Source organism: Oryctolagus cuniculus, chromosome 4 (genome assembly GCF_051225735.1).
Source record: "Oryctolagus cuniculus isolate XC-2025 breed Fujian yellow rabbit chromosome 4, ASM5122573v1, whole genome shotgun sequence".
Lineage (NCBI taxonomy): Eukaryota > Metazoa > Chordata > Mammalia > Lagomorpha > Leporidae > Oryctolagus > Oryctolagus cuniculus.
In genome coordinates, this window is record NC_142870.1 from 84,853,931 (window position 1) to 84,870,384 (window position 16,454).

The window sequence follows — 16,454 nt, forward strand, 5'->3', positions numbered from 1 at the left end:
GACATGCCATCTGTAGTGTGTGCACCTGATATGGGTGCCAGTTCGAGTCCCAGCTGCTCCTCTTTCAATCTGACTCCCTGGTAATGTGCCTGGCAAAGCAGTAGAAGATGGCCCAAATGCCTAGGGTCCTTGTAACCATGTGGGAGACCTGGAGCAAGCTCCTGGCTCCTGGCTTTGGATAGGACCGGCTCTGGCCGTTGTGGCCATTTGGGGAGTGAACCTGTGGATGGAAGACCTCTCTGCCTCTCCCTCTTTGTCTGTAACTCTGCCTTTCAAATAAATAAATGTATTGTGAAAAAAAGGATGTTACTGTTTTGTCAATCCCTACTGTATTAAATACTCATGCCCAGTTTCCTTTTTGCTATTTTAAAATGTTTTTATTCCATCTAAATGTGTTTTGTCTAAGTACCCATGCTCACCTCCAAAGGAAAAAAAAATGGAAGATGTTCATTTCTTAAGTCCAACAACGTGGAGAAATTTGACAGAGCTGTTAGTGGTGACCTTTGACCATCTTAAGATGATATTAAGTTTGCTCTATATCTTATACCTTTTTTGTTCTTTTTAAAAATACTGTCTTTTTTGGTTGTTAAAATAGGTAGTATCTTTCTTTCTTGTCTTTATATATTATATGGAACTATTCTTGCTGTCAACATAGATTTATCTCATTCTCTTTAATTCCATAAGTTATTTATGTGGTTTTCTATTGATATTCAGATGCAATACCGAATTTTTTTCCTGCTATCAATACTGTAGCTGTATACATGTTTTGTACATACATACTTACAAATAGATAAACTGTGGATTTTTTTTGTAATCTTTTTTTTTTTTAAACTTAGAAGTTATTTGGTAGAAAGGGTTCTCCCAATAGAAGGAAGACCTTTCTCTCTCTCTCTCTCTCTCTGTCTATAACTCTACCTGTCAAATTAAAAAAAAAAAAAAGAAAAAGAAAGGGTTCTCATCTATTGGTTCATTCCCTAAATGCCCAAGATAGTCAGGGCTGGGTCAAGGCTAAAGCCAGGAGCTAGGAACTCAATGCAGGTTTTCCAAGGGGGAGACAGGAACCCAAGTACTTACTGGAGCCATCACTCCTGCCTCCCTGGGTATGCATTAGCAGGAAGTTGGAGTTAGGAGCTCAAGGCAGGTATAGAACTCAGGTATTCTGATGCGGCATGCAGGTGTCCTAACTGCGAGGCCAAATACTCACCTCTTGTGGATTCTTGAAGTTGGGATTGTTGGATCAAACTATATGTAGGTTTTTAAAATTTAGATACTATCAGTTGATTTTTTTTCAAAAGATATTTTAGAATCACTCTTAGCAGCAATATATTAAGGTGCTCCTTGTTGGTGTGTACCAGTTTAATGGGCAAGGAAATGTTTTTTTCTTAATTTTATTCTTGAAATATACCGTTTTGTTAACTGCTAGGTTCATGTGCTCTTTAACTGCATTGTCCTTGCCTCCCTTGTTCCCTAACATTGTAAGATCCTTGAATGGGAGTTTCAGACAATTGGGAATTTGGAGTAATCTATATAAAGGGAACAGTAATATACCTGCCTTCCCCTTCCATGTTAGCATTTGTTTTGAGTTCACTGCATATTTTAGTTTTCTACTAAGACACATGATACAAGGCTGTTTTAAAAAGATAGCTTTTGAGGTAGACAGTGTGGTATAGTGGGTTAAGCCATTGCTTGGGAGCCCTTGTCCCGTATCAAAGTGCCTGAGATCAAGTCCATTCTCTGCTTCAGATCCAGATTCCTGTTTATACATTTCCTTGAGAGACAGCAGGTGATTGGTCAGGTTCTTGGGTTTCTACCACCCACCCTCATGGGAAACCTGGATCAAGTTTCTGGCTTCTGGCTTTGACCTAGCCCAATACTTCCCAAATACCTAACTAGGTATTCCAGCAGATGGAGAATCTATCACTGTGCCTTTCAAAGAAATAAGAACAAATAAACAAAAAGGGCAACTTTTTTCTATATCAGTATGTCCAGTGTTACTAAAAATCTTATATATAATTTTTCATCTTTAATCATTCTTGGATTACTTCGTGTAACTGCAGCTGCTGCATTTATAAGGCCTATTTAAATTGTTAGTCTTTTCCCTTACCGGTGTTGGAACGTCACCTGGTGGTGAGAGAGTGCAGCAGCAAGCTGTATTACAAAGGCAATGTTGGGTAGGTCACTTCGATGGTTGAAGTCTGTTGGAGGAATTATTCCATCTGTTTCATAGTGGAGAGGAAGTTGAGACTGAGATAGCTGAAGCAACTTGCATAATAGTTCATGTTGAAATAATTGTCATTTAAGGAAAAGATAAAGCTGAACCTTCAGTTCTGTGCTTTCTTTGTTTCGAGGGTGGAGGAGAGGAAAGTTGTGTATCCTACTGTACTTAATCAGGTAGTGAACCTGGCATATATGATTACTTAAAACGTCTAGATATGAGTTTGATAAAATAATTTAAAACTTGTTACTGCTTAGGCTGTTTTATGGGCTGATACCTTTCAACTGGGCCAAAATGTGGGGAGTGGGGGGAGGGGCTATAAATAAATCTAACCAACTGTAGGTGGGCAGAAGTGTACTTATTTAAAGAGCTTTCAAAATGACTACTTTTTCTTGCCTGGGGCAAAATAATTTAAGAGAGAGATCCAGTCAAATAGTCTGATAAAAGACCATGAAGTATTTTCAAAGTAACTTCAAGTTCAGACCCAAGGCTGGCCATGCATTGTAAAATGAGGAGTTTGTAACACTTTTGAAACTATTTTTTAAGCTTGAATATGGAGTTTTGAAAAATAACATACGGGAGAAAGATTTAAGGGGAAGTATAAAAGCTTTAAGATCAAAATAACTTGGATATTTGAAACAGCAAATCTCCATTCACAGAAGTAAATGTTCCAAGGGTGGGGAACTTCTGGCCCCAAAGGCTGTGGAAGGCCTGCAGCATCTTTGGGTCTGGCCTTGGCAAAGCAATTGCAGGTGGAACCTGAAATTCAATAAATCTAAAACAGGCTAGTTTTTAAGTTGATAATTGTGTATGGCCTGCAAATGATGTTATAAATATCCAAATGGCCCTTGGTAGAAAATAAAGTTCCCCGACCATAAGTGATACAAAATTTGGAGCATTTAGTGTTGTGGTTAAGGCACCTGCATCCCATATCAGAGTTCCTGGGATTGATTCCCAGCTCTGGCTCTTGAGGCAACCTTCCCACCAATATAGAGGCAACATGGTAATGGTGCAAATATAATTAGGTTCCTGCTACCCATGTGAGAGACCTGGATTGAGTTTCTGGCAGCTAGCTTGGGCCCTGGCCCAGCCATGGTCATTCTGAGTGTTTGGGGAGTGAGCTAATAGATAGGATCTCTCTTTCTGTTTCTCAAATAGATAACAATTAAGACATGCAAACTTCTATCATGCAGTATATACATGATAGTTATACATTTAAGTTTTTGAAAGATTTATTCATTTTAAACTCAGAGTTAACAGAGAGGAAGAGAGAGAGCAAGATCTTCCATCTGCTGTTTCCCTCCCCAAATGGCTGCAGTGGCTGGGGCTGGGCCAGGCTGAAGCCAGAAGCCTGGAGTTTTTTCTGGGTCTCCCCATGGGTGGCAGGGGCCCAAGCACTTGGGCCATCTAAAAGTGCTTTCCCAGGCTATTAGCAGGGATTTGTTGTCCAAATGTAGTCCCCCACTTTTTTTTTTTTTTAAACTAAGTACTGTACAGTTAGACAAAGAACCCCTTTTGTCTAATGATAAGTCTTACCGCTTAGATTGTCTCAGAATAAAAGGTTGATCTCCTTTTTTAAATGATACATAAAATAAAAGTGACAAAAATTATGCAAGAATGGCATAATATCCTTGTTCTTCGTATTAGTTCTAATACAGGTAATTGTATCATCTTTTCTAATTATAACTTATTTTGTTATAGCTACTACATTGTTTTGTAACATACAAAAAAGTATAATTGTACAAAGACTCCACTTTACAAATGTAAATACAGTCTTGGTTTGGTGTATATTGGATACAATGGTCTTCCTTAAGCCTAAACACAGAAACAAAAGCATGTATTATAAGAGAAAGTCCAAGATGGGAAGTGATAAAATGGGTATTGAGTAGAGCTTTGTTAAAATTTAGCTGGTATCCTCAGAAAATTTCCATGTATTCATTAAATTATATTATGTCATTCTTATTGTTAGGAGTGGACTTGAAGTTTTAAGTTTTGCCCTTGTAAAGAGGTGTCACAATTTGATTATTGTACTTGGAAAATGCAGATTTATTTTAATTATTTTAATATAAATAGTTGTATAGGTGTTAAAATGAGGTTATTCAATAAGCAGAGTTTGGAATTTGTATTTGGAAATATTTTTATTTCAGTTGTAAATGTAGACCTGTTTGATGGCTGGTTATCTTGGTTGCTCAGATGCTGATTTGAAAATAAAATAAAATACTGAGAATGCCAGCTACACTGATTATATTTTAGGATCTTTAAAGCACCCTTTGCTTGTATGGTCCTTCTAGATGGGTTTATCAAACCCTTAGTATTGATGGATATGATTAATTTTCAGAAAAAAAGTCTAGAACTACAAAAGAAAGTGGGGTGGGGTGGTTCCTTTTCACTCAGCAATGGAAGGTGTCCCCAGAGTCTTTGTGCATTGTTTTAATTTTTAAAACTCTAAGGTAGAAGCTGGCACTGTGGCGCAGTGGGTTAAGCCACTGTCTGCATATCAGCGCTGGTTTGAGTCCTGGCTGCTCCACTTCCTATCCAGCTCTCTGCTAATGTGCCTGGGAAAGCAGTGGAGAATGGCCCAAATCCCTGGACTCCTTTCTGCATCTGTGTGGGAGACCTGGATGAAGCTCCAGGCTCCTGCCTTTAGCCTGGCCATTGCTGCCATTTGGGGAATGAACCAGGAGATGGAAAGATCTCTCTCTCTCCTCTGTAACTCTGCCTTGCAAATAAATATATCTTAAGAAAAAAAAAACTTCAAAATATATGTGTGTTATACTTTTTTTTTTTTTTTTTTTGGGACAGGCAGAGTTAGACAGTGAGAGAGAGAGAAAAGCCTTCCGTTAGTTAACCCCCCAGATGGCTGCTACGGCCGGCGTGCTGTGCTAATCCGAAGCCAGGAGCCAGGTGCTTCCTGCTAGTCTCCCATGCAGGAGCAGGGCCCAGGCACTTGGGCCATCCTCCACTGCCTTCCCGGGCCACAGCAGAGAGCTGGACTGGAAGAGGAGCAACCAGGACAGAATCTGGTGCTCCATCCTAGACTAGAACCCTGGGTGCTGGTGCTGCAGGAGGGAGATTAGCCTAGTGAGCTGTGGTGCCTGTCTATGCATTTATTTTTAAAAACCATTAGAAAATTCAATTACTTAAATTTCTTTTTATTTAGTTCTGTTAATTTTTGAATAATACATTTTAAATTTTGGTTTACTTGTCCTGCTGAAGATGGCAAATATTGACTGAAGTAAAAAATTAAAATATAATTCTCAGGGCCGACACTGTGGCATGGTGGGTAAAGCTGCTGCCTGCAGTGGCGGCATCCCATATGGATGCCAGTTTGTATCCTGGCTGCTGCACTTCTGATCCAGCTCTCTGCAGTGGCCTGGGAAAGCAGTGAAAGATGGCTCAAGTCCTTGGGCTCCTGCACCTGCATGGGAGACCTGGAGGAAGCTCCTGGAGGAGCTTCCTGGCTTTGGATAGGCACAGCTCCAACCATTTTGGCCATCTAGAGAGTGAAGCAGAGGATGGAAGACCTCTCTCTCTTTCTCTCTCCCTCTCTCTCTGCCCCTCTGTGACTCTGCCTTTCAAATAAATAAATAAATCTTCAAAAAATATATATTACTCAAAATTGCTTTGCTCGAAGTTTTACTTGAGTTATAGATCACTCTGTAACTCACCCAGTGAAACTACCTACCTTTGGAATTCCAAGCATGTACTTTAAGCCATGCACACTTAGTTTGTTATAGCTCATGAGAAACTGGGTTTGAAGCAAAGATGGTTAAGAAACTTGGGGGGTTTTTCTATGCTTGTTAGAGCCAGTTTATTTTATTTTGGGAAATAGCCTATGCTAAACATTATAATTAGTAATTATATAATGTGGGAAAAAGGATATTTCAAAAATTAGCCTTAATTTAGTGAAATTTATTCCTGATGGCTTCACATTGTTCTGTATTTGCTTTTTCTCACTTAAACAGCAAGTCAAGTTCATTATAAATTAAAGGAAGGGTTTGGTTAGCACAATAGCCTATAAGCTCCTTGCTAGTTAGATAACATCATGTCCTCTGGAAATAGAACTTCAGGGAGCTAGCTGGATTTGATTTATTCAAATAATAGGAGTTCTGCAGTGATATTCAGATGGTAGAAGGATCTTCCTTCTGAAAATCCGTTTAAAATTGATGCATTTAAAAATCCTAAATTTTGATGTCTTAATCATTTTGAAAGTTCAGACAGACCAAGACAAAAATCTTTGGCATAAAATTCTCATTTGCCTGGATTTTTATGCTTAGTTTTATTTGTTATTATTAAGAGCCAGCTTTTGAAAGCCCTGGTAATATCAGCAGTTGGGAAGAATGATGATATATTGCTACTGGTAAGACCATTTTTTAAAATTTATTTTCTGTGATGTAGAATTTGATAAAAAATCACATGTACTGCTGCAGACCACCAAAGTTAAACTTCTGTAAGTTCAGTATATTTTAAGTTTGTTATTTATGCTTCAAATGTAAATATTTGATTGAGTAGCATTTAATATGTATCTTTATAAGCAGTATATTTAAAAATATATAGTTTTTTATCCTTATGAGTCATCAAAATAATGAAAGGCTTTCTATTTATGTACATGTTTTAAAATTTAAATGCATTTATAATATGTATATATTTTAATCTAAGATCTGTTGGGTTGTTTCATTGTAGTTTTCTAAAAGCTTATGTGAAGTGTAGATTCTTAGTAATTTCCTGTGAGGTATATCTGTTTTAAGAGAATAGTAGAGCAACTTGTAACTTAAATTATTTTTAGTGTTTTAACTTTAGTAAACTTTGGTAAGACATTCTTTGCTTTAAAGTAACTAAATTCTTGAGAACACTTGCAGAAATCATGACATGATCAATAATTATATTTAGAACAGTATGAAAATAGATTGTAAAAATAAATAGTGAATTAAGCTATAATACCTCATTTTAGAATAACTAATTGGAGTACTTGCTATGGTCAGTTTTTAATTGTGGAAGATGAGAATATAGTTAACACTGCAATAAGGTGAACTTGTTTAAAAAATTTTTGGGGAAAAGATGAACAATTTCAAGTACATGAGCTTAATTATGGAACATTGACCTTTAAGGGGAATATCTTTTTTAAAATTATGATACACCTGGTATTTATCTACTAATAGTCTACTTTGTAACACTAGAATTTACAGAAGTGGGAAACATATCCCTATTAGGCAGTGAGTAGAAGATGAGTGTAGAATAAAATTCAGAAACAACAAAAGTTAGGTGAATTACAAGTTTATGGATAATGCTTGGTGCAGAGTAAGTAGATGGAGTCCATGGATTTGGGACTCTTAGAGCAGAATTCTCAAGATTTGGGACCCTTTGTGCCAGGATGAATGTCTTCTCAAAATTTTTTCTTCTTTCTAAAATTTTCAGATAGGTGGTTTTTTTTTTTTTAAAAACCCTTTCTATTATGGACAATTTTTACATGTTAAGAATAGAAATACTAGTGTGATGGGCTTTTGTGTATTTATTCACTCAACTTTTAGTTCAGCTAGTTAACAGTTGTTACTCATAGCCATCCCCTGAACAATGAAGATGGATTTTTAAATAAATTATTTATTTTGAAGCAGAGAGAGGCAGACAGACATATCTCTCACGTGCTGGTTCACTCCTGAATGTAACTGTAAGGACTGGTCCAGGCTTAATCCAGAAGCCGGGTCTCTCACATGGGTAGCAAGGACCCAGCCACTGAGCCATCACCTGTCTCCTGGGATGTATATTTGCATGAAGGTGGAAATCAGAAGCGGAGTTGAGGCTCTTCATATGGGATGCAGGCTTTCCAAGCACTGTGTTAACTTCTTGGTCAAACACCCACTCCAAAGATGAATTTTTTAATCTAAAATTTTTTATTTGAAAGTAACTTCAAACCTATTGAAGTTGAAATTTTATTGATCTCAAAGAACTAGCTCTTGGTTTCATTGTTTTTTCCCTGTTGTCTGTCTGTCTGTCTTTCTGTCTTTCTTTGTCTTTCTGTCTTTCTGTCTGTCTGTCTGTCTGTCTGTCTTTCTGTCTTTCTTCATTTGATTTCTTCTCTGATATTCCTTTTAGTGGTTACTGTGTTTCCCTTTAGTTGTTCACTCCTGGAGTAATTTTCTGTGCTTTTTCTACTTTAAGGTGGAAGCTGGGGTCATGGCCTTTATTTTCTTCAGGTGTTTGAAGTTGTTGCTTTAAATTGTCTTCTAAATACTGTTAGACTGGCATCCCACCAGTTTTGATGTTCTTTAGATTTTCATTTTTATTAAGTTCAGAATATTTTGCATCTCTAATTTTGACTGCATAACCCATGGGTTTTTTTTGAAGAGGTATGTATTAATTTTTTCTAATATTTGGAAATTTTCTTCTTATCTGTACTGATCTCTAATTCCATTATGTTAAGAACATATGTTGTGTGACTTGAATCCTTTAGTTCTTTTTTTTTTCTTTCTTTCTTTTCTGTGTGTGTGTGTGTGTGTGTGTGTGTCCCAGACTGGAGTCTTTTTTTGGTCAGTATTTGATAAATATTAGTTAGGTTCACTTGATTGGTAGTGTTGCGCAGATTTCCGGTGTCCGTTCTTTGTAATCTGCTTGTCTGTCAGTTGTTGAGAAAGGAGTATTGACATGAATTCTTAAGTAATTCTGAATTTCTATTTCCTTTTACGTTGTTGCCTCATATACTTGGAAGGTTTAATTGCATAGTTTTATTTTTAATATAAAGGTTTATTTATTTGAAAGGCAGTTAAAGGCAGAGAGAGAGAGAGAGGTCTTCCATCTGCTGGTTCACTCCCCAAATGGCTGCAATGGATGGAGCTGTGCTGATCTGAAGCCAGGAACCTAGAGCTTCTTCTGGGTCTCCTACGAGGGTGCAGGGGCCCATGGACTTGGGCCATCTTCCATTGCTTTCCCAGGCCATAGCAGAGTTGGATTGGAAGTGGAGCAGCCAGGACTCGAACTGGCACAGCAGACCGGGCTTTAACCTGCTGGGCTACAGCGTCGGCCCCCTGCATACAGGTTTAGGATTGTTACTTTATGAATTGACCCTTCTGTCGTTGTGAAATGGCTTATAGTTGCTCCAGCTTTATTTATTTATTTCTAAAGATTTATTTATTTATTTGAAAGGCAGAGCTAGAAGGGGAGAGAGAGATCCTTCATTCTCTGATTAACTCCCTAAGTGGCTGCCAGCGGCCGGAGCTGGTCCAATCCAAAGCTAAGAACCAGGAGCTGCTTCTGGGTCTCCCATATGGGTGCAGAGGCCCAAGTACTTGGGCAGTCTTCCACTGCTTTCCCAGGATGCGTTAACAGGAAGCTGGATTGGAAGCAGAAGAGCTAGGACTGGAACTAATACTCTGATCCAGGATGTGGCCATCCCAAGCAGTGACTTTAACCTCCTGTGCCTCATTGCCAGTCCCTAGTTTATGCTTCTTAAAATGTCAATCACAATTTGGCAGTTGCTGGCTTTTTTTGCTTTGTTTAGGTCATTTATAGTTAATGTGATGATTGACATTGTCAGGTTTAAATCAGCTGTTTTACTGTTTGTTTTCTGTTCGTCTCATCTGCCTCATCTCTTCTTTATTTGCCTTTTTCTTATTTTACCTGTTAGGTCAGTTGTGTGTTTTTTTTTATGGTCCCATTTGATCACTTTTTTTTCTTTTTAGCAATGAGTCTTTGATTTTAGAGTTAATAGTTTTTAACTTTCTGTCTTGAATTACTATTCAGCTGCCTTGTTGTAGCATTAAAACCTTGTAACAGAAAAGGGGGTAGTTTTTAAAAAGACAGTTTGTAAAAAATGGAATTAAAAATTTTTGTTTACAGAAGTTTGAAATCTGCACATAGTTTTTTGTGCATTCTTGAAGATCTCTTTATGCTTGCATTTTCCTCTGTTCTCTGTGCTGTTGTTGTGATGTATATTAATCAACAGTTAATTGATTTCTAGTGTTTTGTATTGCTTTGTAGAGATCCATATTTCCATTGGCTGTCATTTTTTTCCCTCCTGAAGAACTTCTTTAACACTTTCTTGATGTGTAAGCCTGCTGATGATGAGTTTTTCAGCTTTACTGCCTGAAAAAGTCTCCTTTCACCTTCAATTCTGAAAAATATTGTTGTGGGTATAGAATTCCTTCAATAGTTTTTTTTTTTTCCCTGCTTAGTTCAAAGATACTGTCCACTGTCTTTTCATGTGCATTGTCTGGCAAGCACTCTTTTTATCTATGTTCCTTTGTCACTACCTTAAAGTTTTGCTTTTTTTTTTTCCTTTTAAATCACCTTCCTTGAGCATGCTCTGGGAGAGTTTGTTAAATTTTTGTTTGTTTGGTACTATTACCAGAGATGAGCTGCTAGGGGATTCTTGTCTTCATGCAATAAAGAGTTCAGACTTGAGTCAGTAGTGGTGAGTGAGATAGCAAAGTTTAATGAAGGGAGAAAGGCCAGGCAGAAGGGCTGGGTGCTGTCTGCGTTTAGACTGAAGTTTTTATGGACATGAGTGTGGGTCCCCTGCTTGTTCTCCCTCTTCTGGGAAGTTGTCGGTAGGGGATTTCTGAATGTAGACTTCCCAAAAATCCTCTCAGGATCTTTTTTTTTTTTTTTTTAAGATTTATTTATTTATTTGAAAGTCCGAGTTACACAGGAAGAGAAGGAGAAGCAGGAAGAGAGAGGTCTTCATCCGCTGGTTCACTCCCCAACTGGCCACAACTGCGCCGATCAGAAGCCTGGAGCCTCCTCCAGATCTTCCCACATGAGTGCAGGGGCCCAAAAACCTGGGCCATCTTTTACTGCTTTCCCAGACCGTAGCAGAGAGCTGGATCAGAAGTGGAGCAGCTGGGATTCAAACCAGCGGCCATTTGGGATGCCGGCACTGCAGGCAGCAGTGCCACTTGCTCCGCCACAAGGATGGCCCCCTCAGGATCTTATTAATAAGCACAATGTTACCAGACCTAGTAGTCTAGTTGGTGCAGGGCAGGGGGAGTGCCCTTGATCTGCCCCCAGGGAGAGGGCTGAACTCCATCTAGCAGGGTTCTAGAACAAGAGCAATCACTTTAATTGCTGGTATGCTTTCTGGCCTTGTTGCCTTGTTTTCTTTAAAAATTCTCATTTTCTTTTCCCCTGTCTTACACACACAGGCTAATATCTGTCCAGCTTCCTTAACAATGCTAGTTGAACTTCTTAAATCTGTGGACTTACAGTTCCCATCTAAAGTGGAGAGTTCAGACAGTTATTCCATAACACCCCACCCTCCCCCACACCCTGTATATTAGAATTTTTAATGTTCCACAGCTGTTGGTGGTGGTGGGCGTGTTCCCTTCCATCTTTCTTTTCTTTTTTTAAAGGTTTATTAATTTATTTGAAAGAGTTACAGCAACCGGGGGGGGGGGTACTGTCCATCTGCTAGTTCACTCCCCAAGTGGCTGAAACAGCCAAGTCTGGGCCTGGCTGAAGTCTGGAACCAGGAGCTTCATCAAGGTCTCCATGTAAGTGGGTGGCAGGGACCCAAACACATGTCCATCTTCTGCTGTTTTCCCAGGTCATTAATGGGGAGCTGGATTGGTGGTAGAGCAGCCAGAACATGAACTGGTGGCACCCATGTGGGATGCTGGCATTGCAGGTGGCATCTTTATCTGCCATGTCACAACATTGGTCTCCTAAGTTCATTGATATTTCTTTGACAGTATCTTATCTGCTGTTAATTCTATTTGGTTTGGTTTTTTTCTTTTAAGTCAATTTGGTTCTTTGCTGTCTTTCTTGTCTCCACTTGTGTTTTATCTTCTTGCTTTTGGAGCACAGGAAATACAATAGCTGTTTTATTTATTGTAAAAATTAATTTGAGAAGTAGACAGGACAGACACCTCCCAAATGCTGGTACACATTTCAGATGCTTTGGAACTCAGGATTCAACTAGAACTAACACTGCTGCCTCTCAGGGTATGTGCTAGCAGGAAGCTGGCATTGGGAGTGGAGCAGAACTTGAACCCAGGCATTCTGATAGGAAATGCAGACATCTCATGTAGCATCAAACTGCTGCACCAAATGATCTGTGTGTTAGTTCTGGGTCTTTTTTTTTTTTTTTTTTTTTGAGTCTGTGAATTAATTTATTTTAAAGGCAGGAAGGCATGCATATGGAGATCTGAATTCATTGATTCCTTCCCCAAAAGCCCCCACAGCTGGGGCTGGTTCAGGACAAAGCCAGGACCCAGGGTGTCAGTCAGTCCAGATCTCCCATGTTGGGGGGAGGGATTCAGCTACTTGAGCCATTACTTACTGCCTCAAAGAGTGTGTGCTACCAGGAAGCTTGAATCTGGAGTGGAGCCAGGACCTGAACCCAAGCACTCTAAAATGAGCTGTGGGTTTCCAAGTAACCTCTTTACCACTGGGTCAAAGGCCTTCCCTCGAGTCCTTTTCTTTTGATTGAACTTGTGGGTTATATTTTCTTATTTGCATGTCTGTTCAGTTTTAATCGGATGTCAGATATTGTGACTTACTGGGTACTGGATATTTTGTATTATAGCAGATATTCTGAATTGTTTTGCTAAGCGGTTAAGTTACTTGGGAAAATTTTTATTCTTTTGGGTGTTATTTTTCCTTGTTGGATACAGCTAGAGAAGTTTTTGTTTGGGGTAATTTTACCCCCAAAAGGCTACTGAATATCCCCCTCATTCCTTATGTTGAATAAGGCTTTTCCCCGTGGTTGTCGAGAACAGACGCTATTCCTGTGTAAGTTCTGGAGGTTTCTAGGTCTTATTCCTTTTGGGTGGTTCTTTCCTGGCCTCTGGCAGTTTCCTTGAACTCCAGTGCTAATGGGTACCCAGCTGAAGGCTTGAAGTGGGGAGGGGACCATCTTACAGATCTCTGCTGTTTCTCAGTACAGAGCTCTGGTGATCTGGCCTGCAAGCCTTGCTGCTCAGTGCATTCCCAGATTCCCAGCTTTGTCTCTCCAACGCAGGGAAATGGCTGGACTGGCCCTGGGTTCCCTGTCCTCTCCTTTTTCTGGCCTGTAAACTGTGTTGGGTAAGTAACCTGGGACAGTTAGAGAGCTCCCCTCGTTTGTGTCCCATCATTGCATGATGTACAGTTCCTTGAAACTGTTAGCTGTTTTGTCAGTTTATTCATTGCTTTAGGCAGGAGGACAAATCTGGTTCCTCTTACCCCATCTGTATGGAAAGCAAGTGTTGCTTCATATAGGAATTTGAAATAGTTCCTCCCCCAAGGAAACATGTTTTAGGTGGTGGTAATGCAAAACGAAGGTCAGAGTTAGTTATCAACAATGATATGACATGAATGAATGAGTCTTTGCCGATGAACCTGAGATTCATTCCAGAGCCTAAGGAAGAATCACAGACTAAAGATAATCAAACTGGTACTTTCAGTGAGGAAGTGTCAGGGTAGGGGGCTTTTGCCTTACCTCTTGAAGGTGTGCTTATGTAGGATTGGACTGTACCTTAGAAACTCGGACAGTGACAGGAGACCTTTTCTGTTGAGAAAAAGCTTGGGCTTGTTCTCTTTACAGCTACAAGTTTAGTCATTGAGATTCCCTGTTCCTAAAAGTCACATTGACTTGATGCATCTTCATAATGGTAAAATGACCTGAGATAGTATGAGCTAGGGCATAATACTGCCCTAGATCAAAAAGAAATTTTGTTCTGTTGCCTGGAGAGTTATGTGGTGATCCAGTTTGTTGTGGACAGTTTGGACTAGATAGTTTTGAGCCTTCTCCTTTTCACAATGGCACTGAGTCAGGTATTTTTATAGGTAGTTTTGTTGACATAATGTTGAGAGGTTTCAGCAGTCTTATGCATGAGATTAATTTAAAATTTGCATTTGTTTTTTATTTGACTAGTTTATATCGTGTGAAAAATAGGTACTGCTATCAGGTTAGTTACTCCATGAATGTTGTCGATTTCCCACCAAGCATCAAATCTGCTGTGGGCTGGATAGATGATCAGAAGTGTGTAATCTGAAATGAGGAGGTTGCAGGCCCATTGTTCTGCAGGGCTCAGCCACATCTAAAGCAGTTGCTCTCAAACGTTTTGGGCTCAGACTCTTAGGCTCTTGAAAATTACTGTAAACACTGAAGAGCTTTTGTTTGTGTGACCTGTTGAATCATTCTAAATAACATTTCCAAAAAACACAAAAACTTAAAAAGAAACCTGGCATTATCTTTCATTTTACAGATCTCTGTAATGTATAGATTAATGTCTGATTAGAAGTACAAGAAAAAAAGATTGTGGTGGACTCTGAATTTTCTCCCTAGACAAACTTCAAGGGTAGTAGGAACTGTCCCAAGTTTTCTTAGTGGAATTGGGATCAGAATGGGAGAGTCTGTCTGTTAAGTGCTCAGTAGGGAGTATGTCTGCCATAGAGGTTGACTCTTGGCCAGGGATTGCTGTTCCTGAAAGAGGTGCTCAGTAAATATTTGATGCAAAATTAATCATCTTTGAGAGGCTTTTGGGTTGTTCTCGCTACTGGTATTTTACCTCTTTCCTACACTTCAAGGAGTAAATTAGTTGTGGGAAGTACTTTCAGCTGAAGAACTCGCTGCTTCCTTGACTCTGGGGAATGGAAAAGGAAGTTTCTGAAGTCATTTCTCTCATAATTTACATTATTCTCTGTCAAGACTGAAGCTAAATATAGATTAATTGAAATATGCCAAGGTTTGTGGTACTAAGTTATATGAATTCAAGAACTGGCGTAACTTTGAAAATGTTATTCACAGCAGCTAGCACTGTAATGAATGCTTAAGTATCAGTTGAATTTAGCTGCATGGATCAAAAAAAAATCTCCCATCAGCAAGTGTTTACCCCTGTTTGGGAAGAATTCAAATTGAATCAAAATATTTAAAAAGGACAATTTGATGGTATAATGAACGGTTAATATCATGAAGCTATGAGGCATAGTAAGATGTAAACTAAATCACTAATATTTGTTCCTTTTTTGCCCCTAGTTGTCACTTGATTTGAAGCGCAAGACTTTTCCAACCATTATAGATATGGACAAAGAAGAAAGGAAGACTATCAATCAGGGTCAAGAAGATGAAATGGTAACCAGCTTTCATAATTTACTTGTGAAATACGAAGAATTTATCTCTGCAGTTTATTCTAGGCAGTAAAAGAAATACAATAAATCAACACCACCACCTCCACCAACTAAATAAGTATACTCTTTTCTTCATCCTGCTTTTGAATTGGGATTATGTAATATCTATTTGTTGACTTTAGTATAATTAACTCTTTTCTCACTTGTAAATTGTTAAGACTTGAGAAAAAAGTATTTTTGCATTTGGTCATTTAAGACATTACCTTAACTAATGCTTAAATATAATCTCAAAGATTTGGAGGGGGCATACATACATAGATATGTCAGGTAAAATATAAGATATCCTGTTAAATATGAGTTTCAGATAAACAAGGAAAATGTTTTTAGTGTATGTTCCAAATGTTACATGGACAAGCAAAAGAATGATTGTTTATTTGAAATTTAAATTTAAGCAGCTTCCTGCATTTTTGCTTGCTAAATCTGACAAACTTTGTTGGGTGGGGGAGGGGGATACAATTGAAACATTTGAGGGGCTGGTACCTGGTGGGTAAAGCGGCTGCCTGCAGTTCTGGCATCCCATATGGCCACTGGCTTGAGTTCTGGCAGCGGTACTTCCAATCCAGTTCTCTGCTATGGCCTGGGAAAGCAGTAGAAGATGGCCCAAGTGCTTGGGACCCTGCATGCACATGGGAGACCTGGAAGAAGCTCCTGGCTTCAGATCGGCTCAGCTCTGTCTGTTGAGGCCATTTGGGGAATGAACCAGCAGATGGAAGACTCCCTCCCTCCCTCCTTCCCTCCTTCCCTCCTTCCCTCTCTCTGTAAGTCCACCTTTCAAATAAATAAATAAATTTTTAAAAATAATTATTAAAAAAAGAAACAAAACATTTTTAAATACTTTGGGTCAGAGATCAAACTGATCAGTCATAGTGGTATTAGAACAGTGAGCAAGCCCTTGGCAGAAATAAAGTTAAAAATCGGGGCCGGCGCCGCGGCTCAATAGGCTAATCCTCCACCTAGCGGCGCTGGCACACCGGGTTCTAGTCCCGGTCGGGGTGCCGGATTCTGTCCCGGTTGCCCCTCTTCCAGGCCAGCTCTCTGCTATGGCCCGGGAGTGCAGTGGAGGATGGCCCAAGTGCTTGGGCCCTGCACCCCATGGGAGGCCAGGATAAGTACCTGGCTCCTGCCTTCGGATCAGCGT

At 39.3% G+C, this 16,454-nt stretch overlaps 1 protein-coding gene across 10 annotated transcripts in view; it reads left to right on the forward strand.

Moving 5' to 3' along the window:
• ATP13A3 (ATPase 13A3) overlaps positions 1–16,454 on the forward strand; it is a 103,515-nt gene that overhangs the window by 18,214 nt on the left and 68,847 nt on the right. For 8 of the 10 annotated variants that reach the window (XM_089330825.1, XM_089330826.1, XM_008266683.4 and 5 more), the window contains one exon: positions 15,165–15,260. In XM_089330825.1, the coding sequence (XP_089186951.1) occupies positions 15,210–15,260 (51 nt within the window). In that variant the 5' untranslated portion in view covers positions 15,165–15,209. Of the gene's footprint in view, positions 1–6,263; positions 6,576–15,164; positions 15,261–16,454 lie in introns of those variants that run through there. The other 2 variants (XM_008266685.5, XM_089330827.1) reach the window with 2 other exon arrangements.